Source organism: Pelophylax lessonae (assembly GCF_965119305.1).
Source record: "Pelophylax lessonae genome assembly, chromosome: 7".
Taxonomy (NCBI): Eukaryota; Metazoa; Chordata; class Amphibia; order Anura; family Ranidae; genus Pelophylax; species Pelophylax lessonae.
In genome coordinates this window covers 203,200,093-203,218,715 of record NC_138774.1, presented here as the reverse complement: position 1 = coordinate 203,218,715, position 18,623 = coordinate 203,200,093, and the positions used below count along the sequence as shown (strand labels likewise).

The window sequence follows — 18,623 nt, the reverse complement described above, 5'->3', positions numbered from 1 at the left end:
AAACATACAGTCATGGTCAGTGTACCCCCTCCTTTTCCTGTGTAAAGACTGAGGAGAAAAAAGCATTAAGCATGGTTGCCTTTTCAGTGTCCTCTGTAACCATCCTCCCCTCATTGTTAATTATGTGTGCAACATGCTCTACCCTCGTTTTTTTGCTGTTGATATATTTTAAGAATTTCTTAGGGTTCTTTTTACTATCCTCAGCTATTTGTCTCTCGAAGTTGATTTTAGCCATTTTGATTTCGTATTTACTTTTCTTATTTGCCTCCTTGTATTGCTGGAAAGCCGATACTGTGCCCTCTGATTTACATTTCTTGAAGGCCATTTTTTTCCCCTAATAAGTTTTTTAACATTACGGTTTAGCCAGCCAGGTTTGGCTTTGTCTCTTCTAAATTTATTACTCATACAAATGCACTTGGAGATGCATTTGTTTAATATGTTCCTAAAGTATTCTCATTTTTCCTCCGTGGTCAGTGTTCCTAGGGTTTGGTCCTAGTTTACCCTTTCCATCATCAAGCACAATTTAGGAAAGTTTGCCTTTCTGAAGTTTAGGATTCTTATGTTCCCCTCTTGCCTTATTAGTTTTTTTTTTACGCTAAATGTGATCATCCTGTGGTCGCTAGAGCCCAGGTTGTCCTGGACTCCTACCTCTGAGATTAGGTCTGGGTCATTAGTGATCAATAGATCTAGCACTGCATTTTCTCTAGTAGGAGAATCCACCAACTGAGACATGTAGTTGTCCTGTAAGGTTTCCATGAAGAGACGGGCCTTTAGTAAGTACCCAATAATTTTTGCACTGTCCTGTGAATATTACTCAGTAAATGGAGTTGCTAGTTGAATAAATCATCTGGTCTGATTATTGAAAAAAACTAATGAGTGAAATCCTACAGTGTATGGCAGTGGACTCCAAACTGGGACCCGAAGGCTGGATTTGGCTCTTTGCTTGCCTTTATCTGATCTCCTCCCACTGACACAAACAATAAGGCACTATTCCTGCCACTGTCCCCAAAGATGGAGCACTATTCATCTCACTGACAACATAGATGGGGCGCTATTCTTTCTACTGACACCATAGATGGGACACTATTCTTTCTACTGACACCATAGATGGGGCACTAATCTTTCTACTAACACCATAGATGGGACACTATTCCCTCCACTGACACCTAAGATAGAGCACTATTCATCCCACTGACACCATAGATGGGGCACCATTCCTTCCACTGACACCATATATGGGACTCTATGGGACTTGACAAGGTGCAGGCGCACGAAACATGTTGTCATGGTGACGGAGCCACACAGTAACTGGCTTGCACTCACCATACCCTTCTGTCCCAGCGGTTTTGACTTCATCACCAGCCCCCTCTGCACAGGCTCAGTCTTCCTGTCATCGCATCACGGTTCTCTGAGGCTGTGGCTTCCCCCGATTACCCGGCTACATCATCTGCTCTACAGCCTTACAGCCCAAACGGAAGCTTGGCGGCCCTGCAGGTAGCTCCAGCTGAAAAGGTTATTCCCTAGTAGAAGACATACCGTGGACACTTTCATCTGTCTGGCAAGTAGGCGGGCCAAGCCGCAGTGGGTCTTTTCATTTCATCCAGTCGGTGTCTTTGAATTGCATAGCCTCAATGTTTTTTAATGCCTTATTCATGCACTTTTATGGTTAAAATAAAGAAATCCATTTATCATCAATCCTGTGGAGATCTGTGGAATTCTACACTGATCAAGGTTTCACTCACACAGTTCAAAACGTTGCTTTAAGCCTGGCCCTAAGCGCTTTTTACCTTGGTGCTGTTTTTGTGTCTCTCCTACCCACGAGTTTTTCATTAGCAGCTATGGACCCCAGGGATGTCAAATTTAACAATATCCTTCTAGAGGGCGCCTGATCATCTTGTGAATGAATTCCTTCCACTTACACCATAGATGGGAGTCATGGGACACTATTCCTTCCACTGATGCCATAGATGGGGTTTATTTATTCTTCCCACTAATACCAATGATGGGACACTATTCCTTCCACTAATACCAATGACGGGGCACTATTTCTCCGACAGACACCAATGATGGAGATTATTCTTCCCACTAATACCAATAACTCCTGTTGCCCACATGTGTTATATATTTATTTTACTCCTGCTGACCACAAGTCTGAGGCATTTTCAACTCTCATTGACCACAGTCTGACCCTCCTAAAGTATGAAGGACAGTAAACTGGCCCTTTGCTTCAAAAGTTTGGAGGCCCCTGGTGTATGGGGACAAAGAACTTAGTGTCTGCTGATACATAAACTTTCTAGTAATATAGAGAGAGGGAGAGAGAGCAAAGTAAAAGAAGGAGAAGCAGCTGTTTTGGGAGAGGAGACAGCGGTGGCCGGTGAGGTTCTGATAGAAAAGTGGATGGGTGCGAACTACTTTACCTTTATTGGGAACTGCTACGAGTTAAAGGTATAGACACCATAGCTTAGTGGTACAGCTTCTGCTGTATGTTAAAAGGGAACACTATAATGTACCCAATGATTTTCGCACTGCCCTGTGAATACTGAATGGAACCATATGGAAGAAACTGTATTGCCGTACCTTTACTCAGTAAACTAAGTTGCAGGGTAAATTAATCATCTGGTCTGATTATTATAAATAACTAATGAGTGAAATCCTACAGTATATGGCAGTGGACTCAAACTGGGACCCACAGGCTGGATGTAGCCCTTTGCTTGCCTTTACCTGGGCCCTAGGGCACTATTCCTCCCACTGACACAAGGCACCACTGACACCAACAATGAGGCACTATTCCTGCCACTGTCACCAAAGACGGAGCACTGTTCATCTCACCGACACCATAGATGGGACACTATTCCTTCCAATGACACCATAGATGAGACACTATTCCTTCCATTGACACCATAGTTGGGACACTATTCCTTCCACTGACAGCATAGATAGGACACTATTCCCTCCACTGACATCATAGATGGGGCACTATTCCTAGGGTTGCCACCTCATCCCTTTAAACCCGAAAACATATTAATTACACAGGTTCTAAAAACGAATTTAATGCACAGAGTTTATTTAACACCTTAATCAGCCACAGAACCTGTGTAATTAATATGTTTTCAGTTTTAAAGGGATGAGGTGGCAACCCTACCTATTCCTTCCATTGACACCATAGATGGGACACTATTCCTTCCACTGATGCCATAGATGAGACACTATTCCTCCCACTAACACCAATGATGGAGTTTATTCGTCCCACTAATACCAATGATGGGACACTATTTCTTCCATTAATACCAATGATGGGCGCTATTCCTCCCACTGACACCAACAATGGCGATTATTCTTACCACCAATACCAATACCTCCTGCTCCCCACAGGCATTATATATTTATTTTACTACTGCTGACCACAAGCCTGAGGCATTTTCTACTCCCACTGGCCACAGTCCGGCCCTCCTAAAGTCTGAAGGACAGTAAACTGGCCCTTTGCTTAGAAAGTTTGGGGCCCCCTGGTGTATGGGGACAAAGAACTAAGTGTCTGCTGATACATAAACTTTATGAGTAATATAGAGAGAGAGGGAGAAAGAGCAAAGTAAAAGGAGAAGCAGCTGGTTTGGGAGAGGAGACAGTGGTGGCCAGTGAGATTCTCATAAGAAGTGTATAGGTGGCTGCATTGTCTACACTTCTGGCAGCAGGGACCCTCAGTTAGAGCCTTGTGTAGCAGAACTTTTCTATGAACTGGGCCTGGACTACCAATGTGCGAGGCACGGCAATTTATACAGCAGTTTCCCTCCATGCCTTGAAGAGTTGAAGAGTCAAGGTAAAGTGTAACATATTGAAAAACTGATAGAGGGAGACCAATAGTCTATGCCATTCCTTGAAATAGATTCATAGTCAGTGTCGGGACAGGTGTCACTGGCAGGAAAAGGGATGTTATCCTTCTGGTGTTGGGCCCGATATAACAGGCTGGCCTCTGGCCATGAAAGAGTGTCAACTCACACATTAAATGGTGTCAGCATGCAAACACTGGAAATTTCACAAAAGGGCAGTGCTGTTCCTCCATACCGTCAGGGAAAGGGGCCCTGACCAACATGCTGTCTGGCAAAACTACATAATTCTCAGGACTAGGTAAACATAATCACAAATCATTCGGCACCTAAAACAGCTCATACATATTTAATTTCCCAATGTATTTAGCTATTTGCCTGGAGTTCAGCTTTAAGCCTGGGTTCACACTACTGCGATGTCAGACATGGCATGTGATTCGCACCGCATTGCTGTGCACATCACATGCGATATCCATGCAATGCAAATTCAGCCATACAGTTGTTGAACTCGCATTGGATTTGCATGAAAAAGGTATAGGAACCTTTTTTTTCCCTCCACTGGAATCGGATCGCATGGGTGTTCACGATCTGATTCCTGTTCAATTTTACAGTTTGCACTTCGATCTGCGAACCGATCTGGGGGTGTCATTAACTTTGTATTGACACCCGCAGCGGTTTGCAGAGGGCAGTGTGAACTGCCTGCGGGGGAGATGCATTGAGGGAACCTGCACTAGAATTGCGCTGGTTCCCGCATTGCATATGTGTGAACCCAGGCTAAAGGGTAACTTCCTTTTTGTGGGAAAAAAATAGCAAATAAAAAAATAAAATAATAAAAAGTATACAATTGCGAATCAAATCATGCTATAATTGAATGTTTTTAAAAATGACCTTTCCTTGTTAATCTGCAGCGCTGTAATTTTCTGTAAAATGCAACGCAATAGGGCAACCTGGAGGCATTCTGTACAAAGATGGTATACAGAAAACGCAAGTGTCATTTTCTCCTTGTCTGATTGGCTTACTGATTTTTCCAGAATTCTGCACTAAAATACAAGTCAGATTTTTGGTATCAACTGCAACACAAATGTTATTTTTGGTGGAAAACTCCCAACGGGAATTCACATCAAAAAGGGATTCAGACCCTGCCACGTTCCCCAATAGAGCCCTGCAAGTGCGGCAGCTGATTGATTATTATGAAGCCACTCCAAATTCACATTCACTTTACACATGGACACAGACCCAGAAACAGCTATTTCTTCAGAATAACAAAAGGTAGGAATCTGCAATAAAGTTTGGTAAAATCCTTGCAATGTGTTTTAATCACCCAAAGGGGATTTTTTTTCTCAACAAAAGTGGCTTTACTCTTTCAGGCTAAAATCTTCCTGCACAGGAAACGGAATGCTCAGTAAATGTGGGAATTGCTGATGAGATATTATTTGAAAACATATTTACCTGAAAGCAATGGAACCACAGCAAGTGTAGCATTTCCCATACTATAAATATGGTACCCAAACTATTTTACCATTTACACACAATCTCAGTGATAATGTCCCTATCTCATCTGAGGAAACTCCAACAAGACCTTCTGCTGTTCAAGTGGGGGAAGACAACAAACGCCATAGAGGTGCAAAGGCCATTCTTACAGCTCTTAAATCCCAGGAAGGATTTGAATGGGAATGCATGCTTTGCAGGCCAAAGGAGAGATCTGAGGTATAATAGTCCCAAAATCTCTCCAAAAAGAGAACCTGTCAAGGCCCATGCTATCACAAGGAATGTTGTTAATCCCTTGCAATAGTAATAAAGTTGATTTAAAAAAAATAAAGGTACAGTGTTAAAAAATATATTTAAATAAAACAAATATTATAATAAAAAAAAAATAGAAAGCACCATATGTCCCCCTGCTCAAAGGCAAACGTGCACGTTGGTCCCACATGCATATGTAAATGGAAATCACACCTCACATGTGAGGTAATGCTGAAAAATAAAATATTTGAGGGGTTCTAAAAAAATTTCTAGCAGTAAAATGCAGATTTTTTTACAAGCACGACAGAAATGTCAGAATTGGTCCAGTAGGCAAGTGGTTAAGTAGAGAGTTTACAATAGAGAAATCAAGTCAAATCTGAGAAATGCACACAAATCATCTCTCTGTACAGTACACAAAGAAAACAAGTTTTCAATTCCCTATCACTGGTATCACACCCCTGCTTTTTAAAATACCCTCAACCTTACCATTCTAGACCATTGTTGGAGGTGTCTGCGGCACTCATGGATAGCGTTCCATACATATTGGACTTGCCCTAAGATATGCACATTCTGGCTGGAAAGAGAAGCCCTTCCCTAAACCCTTTACAAATCCGTGTCACGCATGACCCAGTCAGGTTATGACTAAGCGAACATAGTTTCGTGAAACGCGTCAACTGTTTTTTGCCCTCCTGTCCCTGGTTTGTCATTTTGGATTTTATGGATTTTCAATAAAAGGTTTTTATCATTTACTATCACTCTCAAGTTGGTGTGCGGTTGCCTTCTTCTAATTGTCCAGTCATATACCTGCTTGGTTTCTCACCCCCTAGTGTGCCCAAGGCTGCCAGAAAGTTGATTCTACATGTTAGCTGCCGCAGGATGCTTGATTTCCTTCCACTCGCAGCAAACCCTTAGCTGACCACACTTGGCTTATACTCTTGTATTTCAGAGGTCAAACTTATGGAAGCTCTTAAGACCAGACAGAAAAAAACTTTCACTGCATATAAATGGGTGTGAGACCCATGGATCCACTTTGAGGCTCTCATTTAATTAAAGCCTAGTACACATGCAACGAATTTCTGCCGACCGGTCGTCCGTCTTTTGTCCAGAGTTGTGTTTTGTTGGTTGGAATGTGCCTAGACTGCACACAAATTTTCCCGCACGACAAAATTCTACTTCAGAAGTGATGTCATGTGTTGGTTTGCTTTCTTTGTGTTCTTTCTTCTCTGAGCATTCCCAGTCTTGCTCATAAGATTTTTCCCTGTCGAAATCTGTACTGACTCCACGAAAATTGGACGTGTTTTGACGGAGGACAAAAATTTTATAGCCTGCACACCAGAATCTTTTCGGCCGAAAAGTCGGAGTCGGTTGTGAAGCATCATACTAACAAGCCGAAAATCGGCGGATCGGTCGTCGGACGAAAATTCCCGGCTGAATTACGACGCGTGTGTATGAGGCTTAAGACTTCTCCACTGGTCGTTCCCATAACATAAAAAAACAAAAAAAAACACCCTGCTCTTTCCCATATCCCCTTACTCACTTCTTTCATTCCTCTCATTCTCTACATCTTTTTCCTGATTACTCTAGTTTAAAATATTTCCTTTTTTAAGCAATCTCATCCTTTTTAAGTTAGGTTTTCCTCAGACTACAATACCTCTTTGAAAATGTTGTAAGAGCTGGAATCTAGGCTTTTGCCCATTAGGTCAACACTTCATAGCTTCATACTTCCATTATCTGGATAGTTCAGAGATCATCGCTTCACATGGACTGTTGACTCATTGGTTCTTATCCCTATCTATTGTTAGGTACATTATTCTTGGGCATATCTATAATGACCCACTTTTTCAAGGTTGCCGTCTACCTGACCATGTGCTTGTGTATTCGTGTGTGTGAAAACCGTATCACAAGTGCTTTACTATATTGTACCCATTACATTTTTTTAAATAAAAATTACATTTAAAATAAAATAAATATGTTACAGTGAGTTGGCTTTCCTAGCAAAAGGAGAGACACTCGGATGCTGTGCAAATAGCAGTGAAAAGGACTAGGAAAGTGAGTGGATGCAAACAACCCAATTAACTAAGTAACTAAGTAAGTGTGTGTCTACCCCATGGTAGCCAATCCAAGCCTTTCTTTTACTGCCATAACGTACAATGAAATCTGACTAATTGCTCTTGCCTCTTTCTTTCTCTCCAGTTTTTATATCTCATTTTCAGCATAATTTATTTCTAGCAGAGCATAAAATGTTTTTTATTTATCACCGGCCGTCAATAAACATAGCAATAGCTGGCAATCATCCCGGGAGACTAATTCAATTTAAACACCTCAAGATTTAACAAGATTAAAGCAAATTATGATTCATATTATCTTGATGGAGAGATTTGAGTTGATCAGTGCTTGATTTTATTTCATGTAATCTGAAAAAAGCACCAAGGACATAAACAGATTAGTTGGTTTAGAAACCAACCAGGCATAGAATGTATGAAAAAGAGCATTGTCAGGGTCATTTGGTATAGCATTGATTATGGCCTCGCACGGTGAAAAAAAACAAACACAAATGTAATTCAAAAGGGTAATTTTGATGATCAAGCTGTTTATAAACTGCTAGGGGATGATTAACAAGTGGTTAGTCATGTTTAAGGTAAACGCATTCTTTGTGCAAGAAAGGCAAGGGAACATGTTCACTCGATTCGCCTGAACCCCTATACCTTGCTTCCCCTCTGCCCTGTTCACCCACAAAATATACCATATTTCCAGGTATGAAGGAGCAAATGACTTTCTCTCACCATGTTGGGTGTGTGAGTGACCATTTATCAGGCCTTATCACTTATCCAATGGGGGTGGCAAGAGAGTCAGTGGCCCTGCGTAATCTCCAAACAAAAAAATGTGTAGATTACACAGGGCTTCTTCTCCTACTTCTGTGGGTGAACAAAATGAAGCGAAGCAAAAGGAAGGTATATATAAGTAGTCCAATTATATGACTCACCTCACCACCTTCACGCCATTTCTCATGACCTCCAGATCCACAGAGAACGTTCCATTGGAGTGTGCCACCAGGTTTAGATCACAGAATTCAGCCTAAAAATCAAATATAGGAAAGACACATATAATCTAGAAAGCATGTTGTACAGAAAAGATTTGTAAAACATATGGCTTATTGTATAAAAATAGAAATATAATCCTAATATTTGCAAGCAACTCCAGCAGTCTGCGGTAATCAGATCTTTATAGACTTTTGCGGTTTACTAAATACATTGCTCAAAGAATAGAAAAAAACATTTTTTGAAGAATTTGTATTTTTTTGTAGCCATCTTAGCACTAATAATGATATATATGATACCATCCTATAATTTACAGTCTTGCTTTTTTGCTGTGATAGCAATATCAACTAAACTGTGTAGATGAAAGTAAAATAATATACTAAATGTAGCGCTAACCCACAAAAGAGCTGTTGGCTGGGATGGGTCTTCTGTTCTTTGCCTAAACTTTTTCAAAAAACCTCAGCCCCTCTAACACACCAAGTTGAGTGTACATACATACAAAATCACAGGAAATCACTGAAAGTAATACTTAGTACCCAGGAGGAGCGCTATATCAAAGAAAACAGGCATTAACCACTTGCGGACCAGCCGCCGCCAATATACAGCGTCAGGTCGGCAGGTTCCTGCGAATTGCCGTACCTGTATGGCGGTGCGCAGAAGCGATCCTGGAGGCGTGCGTGCCCACTCGCCAGCGGTGAAGCTGATCCACTGGGCTGGCAGCTGCGATTGCCACCGGGCACCCACGATAGCTCCCCGTGAAGAGAGAATGGCGGTCTGTAAACACAGCAGACCGTTGTTCTCCCAGCTATCAACACAGAGCTCTTGTGTTTCTCCTATTTAGGGAACACAGGTCTCTGTGTTGATTTCACAATCCCCCCCCACAGTTAGAAAACACCCCCTAGGCTCACATTTAACCCTTTGATCGCCCCTGGGTTAACCCCTTCCCTGGCAGTGTTATTATTACAGTAACAGTGCATATTTTTTTAGCACTGATTACTGTAGTAATGTCACTGGACCTCCTAAAAGTGTCAAAAATGTCAGTTAGGTGTCCAATCTGTCCGCCGCAATGTCGCAGTCCCGCTATAAATCGCTGATCGCCGCCATTACTAGTAAAAAAAAAATATATATATATGTATATATATATAAATGACATAAATCTTTCCTCTAAGTTGTAAACGTGATAACTTTTGCGCAACAAATCAAAATACGCTTATTGGGATTTTTTTTACCAAAAATATGTAGCAGATTACAAATTGGTCAAAAATTATGAAAAAATTAGATTTTTACATTTTTTTGGAGGGAATGTTATATAGCAGAAAGTGAAAAATATTGTTTTTTTTTTTTTCAGAATTGTTACTCTTTTTTTGCTTATAAATAAAAAATACACAGGTGATCAAATACCACCAAAAGAAAGCTCTATTTGTGGGGAAAAAAGGACATTCACTTTATTTGGGTACAGCGTTGCACGACCATGCAATTGTCCGTTAAAGTAACGCAGTGCCGAATCGCAAGAAATCGCCTATATAGGAGGATCATAGGCGCTCTGTGATCATTTCAGAGAGTTTACAACAGCAGACCATCGTTCTCTCCTAGTGGGGAGAGATCGCGGGTGCCTGGTGGCAATGTTGGCTGCTGGTCCCGTGGATCGGAATCTCCACTGCCTAGTGGGGGCGGATACGCGCCCCATCACCCCCAGGATCGCTCCCGTGAACCAACATACACATACGTCGGTTCGCGCAGCTGAGCCAGCCTGCTGCAGTATATCTGCGGCGGGCAGTAGGCAAGTGGTTAAGATGTTCTGCTGGCTATCGTTGGGGCCCTTTAAGAGCCTCGGTGCACCAAACAACAATCCTAGTTATGTATGCAATATACAGTTAGGTCCATACATATTTGGACACAGGCACAATTTTTGTTTTTCCAGGTATTTACCAAAACACATTCAAGCTATAGTTATATAATGGATATGGGCTGAAAGTGCATACTCTCAGGTTTAATTTTAAAGTATGTACATCCAAATCAGAGGAAGGGTTTAGGAATTACAGCTCTTAAAATTAGCCACCCCACTTTTCAAGCGACTAAAAATAAATGCACAATTGAATGAAAAGCTGTTTCATGGCCAAGTGTGGGATACGCCTTTATTTTTTCAATTAGGAAGGGAAAAGGTCTGGAGTTATTTCTAAGTGTGGTATTTGAATTTGGAATCTATTGCTATGAACCTAAATCATGCATTCAAAGGAGCTGTCTATGCAAGTGAAACAGCCCATTGTAAGACTTCAAAAATGAAACAAATCCATCAGAGAGGTAGCAGCAGGGGCGTACCATGGGGTTGGCGAGACCAGCGCATGCCAGGGGCGCAGGCCGAGGGGGGGGGGCGCAAAAACATTGCCAGCGTTAGTGATTTTTGCGCCCTCGGGTCAGCCTGCACCCCCGGCGCCCCCAGGCAGCGTGCGGCTCCAATCCTGGAGCTCTGTGCTTCCTCTAGGCAGCACTGGGTTCTCCGGAGCTCCATCTCCACCCACAGATGTGGCCAGTTAGCGGTCACATGACTGGTGACATCATCAATCGGCGGCAGGCTGAGTGGGGAGGGTGCGTACACTGGGGCTGACAGAGCAGCCCCTATCGCCGCTGAGCAGTACTGTTATTTTTTTTTTTTCAGCATGATCATTAAAAGCTTAATATTATTTGTCACTTCTTTGCTCTATATAAATGAGTATTGCACATGAAGATCTAGACCTTTATGACCCTTGTGCCCAACCTGTGGTCACTGAATGCAATGAAGGAATAGACTACACTTTAGACTTGCTTCTAGTAGTTAAATATTCAGGGTTTTTTATGTTTTTTTTTTTTCCTCTGATCCTTTATGATCTCACTGATAGGAATGTCAAATGTGGCATGGGTTATTTTTAAGGGAGCTGTAGGAAGCACAAATAAAGAACTGTAAGGGAGCAGTAAAAGCAGTGATATCTAGTGGTCTTGTGAAAGAGTTTCCTGTCTTTGACTGTCTCCTAAAGCATGTCCTCAATCTCCAAAATGTCTATCGCCTGTCTGTGGCCTCTAGCCATCTCTTGTAGCATTTCTATATTCTTTGATCATATCCTGTTGCATTTATGTAGTCTATGGCAGTCTCTGACAGCTTTCCATTGCATTACATTCACTGATTATCATGTTGTGGCCTTCAGGGTCCGCAATATCAAGTAAGTTAACAAAACAAGCAAAATGACCTGAAAACCCTTCGTAAACAGTTAGGAGTCTCCAGCACCATCAAATTACAATTGAATCAGTTCTGAAAATATTTTTTGTTTAAGCTTGAGAGCGGGGCTAAATGTGCCCACTTGGGGAACCACCAGTAGCGCTCGCAAATGTCTGCACTTACAGGCTGAGGCTGCCATCACCTGAAATCATCGTTAAGGCAGCACTCCGTCTTAGAAGCAAGCATGCTCTACTTGCACAATTCCTGAACATTTCTCTTTGTTATGGCGCACACCTCATATTGGGCTGCTCTGTAACCTTTCTCAATGGATGCACTAATTCTGAATGGGTACCACTGGGGTTGTACCATAGTCCACCAGCACTGCACGACATGTCACCTCACTCCCTGTGATATTACAAAACTTCTCCCTGACACAAGAGATCATCTCTTCACAAGTTTCTCCGCTCACGAGGCCTCTCACTCTCTCTACTCCCCTTACGTGACACCTCTGGCTAGGTACATGGGATACCCTTGGCTGCAATATCAGTCCCTGATCACTAGGGAGAGGTCTAAACTCGCAACCCCCCCCCCCCCCCCACTACCAGGGCCTTTCATCAGCCATGCCATGTAACCACAACTTCCACTGGCTGCCTGCTTAAGCACCCGACATTACTTTGGTTGCCCCTAGCAGCCGCAATATAACCTCTTCTTCTTCCACTGCAGGTTAGACACTTGTAATGTATCCACACCAACTTGTCTTCATCCTCCTTCTGAGCCCTGTTCTTTGATATGCCATGCATGCACCCCTTTTTAAGTAACTTCAGACCAGGAATCTTGTTAAAATCCCAAAACGTTTACTTGAAAACCTTTGCAGTTATAAGTCAGTAAAAATATAATTTTTGTAAAAACTTACCAGAAAATTATTTTCTCTGAGCCCTCTGACAGACGCAGACTCTGCAGGAGCAGGCTAGGTAGTGAAACTTCATCAAAAAACTTTCACTAGACACACCTTTAGGGGCTGTCCCTCTAGACATTACCCTTAGACACATTGAGCTTACTAATCAGTTTCATAGCATGCAGTACAGAAAGACAACCATCCCAAAAATAGAGGGGCGGGGGCTGCGTCTGTCAGAGGACTCAGAGAAAAGTATTTTAGTATTGTAAGTTCTTACAAAAATTCTATTTTCTTTTACGTCCTCTGACAGACGCAGCCCTTCCAAATTTCATCATGATTGGGATGTCTCAAAGCAGTGCAGGTGTGAGGGGTGGGAAAAGACGCAACCAACAGAAAAACGGCAACGTATCAACAGGGCCAGAAAAAAAAGTAGCCAACAGGACAACAAAAGCTCACCAACAGGAGCTAACCCCAGAACAAAATTTCACCCCCAGAAGAGAAAAGCAGGTCTTTTTTACAAACCCCAGAGCTCATGCCATCATGTCAATCCTATAGAATTTTGTAAAAAGTGTGCACAGACGACCAGTTTGCCGCTTTACACACCTGAGCCACAGAAGCCTGATGGCGAAAAGCCCAAGAGGCACTCACGGCTCTAGTAGAATGTGCCCTCACAGGTAAAGGAGGCACCTGACCCTCAAGGGAATAGGCCTGAACAATAGTCTGTCTGATAAATCTAGAAAAGGTGGCAGAGGACAAACAGGGAATCAGACTTCCTAAAGGATTCCGTGGTCGACAGGTAAACCCTGCTCGCTCGAACCACATCCAACGAATGCAAGGCAAATTTCTTGGGATGCTTAGGCTTCGCACAAAGCGAAGGCAAAACAACATCTTTATTGAGGTGGAAAGCAGACACCAACTTAGGGAGAAAAGACTGGTTGGGTCGCAGAACAACCTTATCCCTATAAACAACTAGATAAGGCGAACGGAAGGACAGAGCCACCAATTCAGACACTCTTCGAGCAGAGGTGATAGCCACCAGAAAAGCAACTTTCTGGGACAACACATGCAGAGGTATTTCTCTGATATTTGCAAAGGGAGTTCATTGCAAAACGGACAAAACCATATTCAAATCCCACGAAGGCAAAGGGGCCTCCAGATAACGCCCCCCTTGAATAAAGGTGAGAATCAGGGAATTAGTGGCCAAGGGACGCTGGAGGAAAATGGCCAAGGCAGACACCAGACCAATAATAGTGACCAACGCCAAACGTTGCTCCACACCTTTCTGCAAGAAAGCCAGGACCCTCGCCACCGAAAAGGAGCGAGGATGCAACCCTTGTGACTCACACCAGGCAATGTACGCCTTCCAGGTACGATGTTAAATCTTCCTGGAGGTAGCCTACTGAGCTGTCAACAAAGTAGGAATAACAGCATCGGAGAGACCACTGTCTCTCAACACCTGGCCTTCAATTGCCAGGCCGTTAAAGCCAGAGACCGTAAAGCAGGGTGGAAGATCGGCCCTTGAGACAGCAGATCTTCTCTCAGAGGTAGCCGCCAGGGAGGCTCGACGACCATCTTTACAAGGTCTGCGTACCAAGACTGACGAGGCCAGTCTGGGGCCACCAGAAACACTTGTACCCGTTCCAACGCCAACCTGCGGAGGAACCTGGACAACAGTTGAATCGGCAGAAAAGCATAAAACAGCTGGTACTGGTGCCAAGGCACCACCAACGTGTCCGCGGCGTCTGCTAGAGGAGCTCGAGCCCTAGCTAAGAACCTTTTCACCTTTCTGTGGAGATGAGACGTGAACAAATCCACGTCCGGAGTCCCCCACCGGGCACACAGGAGCCGAAACACCTCTAGATGCAGGGACCATTCCCCCTGATCCAAGGACTGATAACTCAGAAAGTCAGCCTGTCAGTTCTCCACTCCCGGAATATGAACAGCAGAGATAGCTGGAACGTGCACCTCGGCCCAAGTCAGAATTCCGGCCACTTCCTTGGCCACTCGGGCACTCCAGGTGCCCCCTTGATGATCGATGTAAGCCACAGCCGTGGCGATGTCGGACTGCACCCGAACTGGGAGGCCGTGCAGCCGAGGCTTCCAAGGAGCAGGCAGAGTTTGATCGCCCTAAACTCCAGGACATGAATCGGAAAGGAAGATCGACAGATTGCCCAACAGGGTCGGGATATAACCCGCTCTCAACAGGAATTCGTCCAGATACCCGAGGATCGTAATCCCCCCCCCCAGCGGAAACAAGGCTCATACCCCGGTCAAACCTTGGTGAAGCCTCAGGGTACCCGGGCATCGGGAACAAGGGTGAATAAAAGACCCTGAAACCTGTCCAAGTGGAGCCCGCACCGCCTCCTTAGGAGCCCACAAATGATCCTGGAGATAAACGGAGACATGGTGGAAAGAACCTGTCTGCCGTGCGAGACCGAAAACGGGCTTGAACCCTGAACTAATTAGTTTGTGAATCCATGAGTCCTGAACCAGATACCCCCAGGGTTCTGGAAGGCAACGCAGACTGTCCCCCACCCCCGAAGAAGGTGAGGGTGTCCCTTCATGCGGAGGATGAAACGTCCTCCCGAACCGGACTGGCTATGCTCGGACTCATCCGACCAAGCTGTCTCGTCCTCTCCGGAGGCTCTGAACGGTTTACCTTTTTCCTGCGCCCCAGAGGCACGAAAAAGCACCCGGTGAGCCTTGAAGGAAGGACCCCGGAGATTTACCCTTCACTGATTGGGGCAGGAGGTTACTCTTACCCCCCGTGAGACCCTTGACAATCTCATCCAAGGAGTCCCCAAAAAGGCGTTCCCCCAAATAGGGGGTATCAGACACAGACTTTTTAGAGGCATGGTCTGCCGACCAGCTCTTCAGCCACACCATGGGGCGGAGTGCAATCCCCACCGCAGACATTCTTGCGACCAGGGGAGCCTCATCCAGGGCCGCGTCACACAGGTACACCATGGCCTGGGCCATTGGGTCCGTGAGCTCAATGAGAGTCGGGGGAACCGACTCAGCCACCAAGTTGCGCTTAAGCACCTTAATCCATTCCGTAACCGTCAGAGAAACCAGCGCGGAAGCAAACATCGGCTTGAGGAGTGAGCCCGCCACCAAGTACATGTTGCGGGAAAGCGACTCCACACGCCTGTCCATCGGGTCTGCAAACACCAGGGAGTCCTCCACGTGCACCACCGTGGATTTATTCAACCTGGAAACAGTGTGGTCCACCTTAGGTGACACCGTCCAGCGTTTGGAAACTGGGGTAGCGACGTTGAAAACGCTCAGGCACCACCAGCATGTGCTTAACGCGCCGCCACTGTTCGTTCACGATATCGTGAAACTCCTCGGGGCAGGGGAAAACCTGACCCGGCTTCTGGAGCCGAAGACAACCCGCTTAACTCACTGGGTGGGCTCATCATCAATGTGCAAAGTCTCCCTAACGGAGCTAATAAGTGCTTCAACCAAAGCGCGTTCCCGCGCTGCAGCGGAGGTCCTCCTCACCGTCTGAATGTGCGGACAGAGATCCCTCAGGGAGGGCAGTGTCTGTGTCAACCATATCAGGCTCAGAATCAGAAGACTGAGAGGGCAGCGGCCGTTTTTGAATATTAACTTGTGACATGCCAAGATGAACTTTGGACGCCAGAGTTTCAATGGGTGCAGATAAAGAAACTAGGGAAGGTGATCCAGATGTCCCAGATACATAAACAAGATCAGTGGGGAAAATGTCACCCTGGGACTCCATTTTGGCAGAAATACAAAAAAAGGAACGCTGGCCCATAAAACCAGCGATTGCGGTCCGTACCGCGATCCAGTGCTGCTGTAGGAGTCCCCCTTAATATAATCAGATAACTGATAAAAGTAAATGTGTCTAAGGAAACTGCCCAAAAGACCAATAAATCCCCCAACAGTTTCTGAGAGAGAGAAAACAAACCGCTCTCCACGCTTCTCTGCAGCAAGTTTCACTACCTAGCCTGCTCCTGCAGAGGGCGCCATTACCCAATCGTGATGAAACTTGGAAGGGCTGCGTCTGTCAGAGGACGTAAGAGCCTTTTCCTCCTTACATGACTCTAGTTCATCCTAACCTCAGGCTGCCCTGGATCATATCTTATAAAGAGTGCAAAGTCCAGAGATTAAAGTCTATGAATCCATTTTCGGTACCCCAACCGGGTACCCACCAAGGGGAGAGCCCCAAAAGTGAGAACAGAGTTACATATGGCACCAGTCCTCCATACAACTCTCCATGCAAGGGCCCAGCTAGGTGGCCTCCCTATGTATTTATATCTTGCCACATAGGGGCAAAGCCAAGAATACCCGAGAGCCAGCACATTACCCCTTCCTGACTTCCAGGCAGAAAATTACACAATACATAATAAAACAATAAAAGGCAGTACACAAATGATCACATGAGGTAGAACCTGGTCAAGCATTCACCCAAATTTGGCACCTGCCTACAAGCTGATACCATATTTATATTAGATGCTAAAAGGCACCTTAGAAGGTGCTTGTTGGAAAATCTCAATATGAACAAATGCCAAAGCTCTCTTTTTCTGTGATAAAAAAGCGAGAGGAGTATGACTGTCACTCCAATCCTAGTGCCCCTGTACCCCCTATTCCAATCCTAGTGACTCTAACTAGTGAGTAACTGACCTGGAACAAGTCTGCAGACATTGAAGTCTGTAAAGTCTAAACTTTCATCCTGCATGCATTATTGCAAGTCATCAGATCAGTAGGTAGTAAAGCATAAATCACCAAAACCTGTAGCTTTAAAAACATTTAGCATTTCCTCTATCAAGGCCTTGCGCTCTGATTTTGCCTCGCAGGCCACTCAACTGGAGCAGCATGATTCATTCTCTGGCTGGTCGCAAATTAGGAGGGAGTTAAAACTCCATTACACCTCATTGGAGCAGTCCGATGCACAACGTCTGGCTGCCCAATTGTTTGAATCAGGCGATAAAAATTGAAAATTATTAGCTTCTCTAGTTGCGGAACCTTCCTATCAATCTTTGATTCCTGAGATACAGTCTCCTGCGGGGGGCTATGTTACCGACCCAGAAGGCATCCTAAGAGAATTCCATAAATTCTATAATACACTGTATCAGGATTCCCCTCTGGGTCCGGGTTGGTCCCTGCTGGATTTCCTGGGAGACGTGAGATTACCGCTTTTGTCTTCCGAGGACAGGGAGGAACTACTATCCAATCCTTTCCTAACCATAAATCCCCAGGGCCAGATGGTCTGCTGGGAGAATAGTATAAGGTGCATATGGCCCTATTGGGACCTAGGTTACAAAAAGCTTTTTGCTCATTGCTTAGAGGTTGGACAGCTGCCAGATAGTATGTATCAGGCACATATTGTGCTATTGCCTAAACCTGGTAAAGACTTTGCTCTTCCTAAAGGCCTATATAGCTACTGAACTATGACTTAAAGATCCTCACCAAAGCCCTAGCCAATAGGATAATGAAAGTGTTACCATCAATAATCAACATTGACCAAACTGGCTTTAATGCCTGGCAAATCCACTGATATTAACATCCGCAAGGATTTCACTCATCACCAATTTCAGCCTGTAGAGACTGCCTGGAGAGTCTTGGTAGCCTTTGATATTGAAAAGGCTTTCAACACAGTCCGGTGGGGTTACTTGATGCAGGTGTTAGAGCTCTTTGGTTTTGGTCTTTCGGAAGTGGATTGATCTACTATACAAAGTCCCTGTGGCAAGTATTAAGCTGAATGGCAAGTTGTCATCTCCTTTTCCGATCCAGAAGGGGACGAGGCAGGGGTGTCCTCTGTCCCCTGCCTTGTTGGGGCTGGCTATGGAACTGTTGGCAGAGGCATTAAGGGCATCCAATGAGGTAGTTGGGGTCAGGTAGGTTCCATTGTAGACAAAGTAGCGTTTTATGCAGATGATTTGATTCTCTTTCTGTGCCATCACTCGCGGCAG

General features: G+C 44.5%; 1 protein-coding gene across 4 annotated transcripts in view; it reads right to left on the bottom strand.

Annotated features, from left to right (window-relative positions):
* SYN1 (synapsin I) overlaps positions 1-18,623 on the bottom strand; it is a 253,699-nt gene that overhangs the window by 163,475 nt on the left and 71,601 nt on the right. For all 4 annotated transcript variants that reach the window (XM_082263912.1, XM_082263909.1, XM_082263910.1 and 1 more), the window contains exon 3: positions 8,545-8,636. In XM_082263912.1, the coding sequence (XP_082120038.1) occupies positions 8,545-8,636 (92 nt within the window). The remainder of the gene's footprint in view (positions 1-8,544; positions 8,637-18,623) is intronic.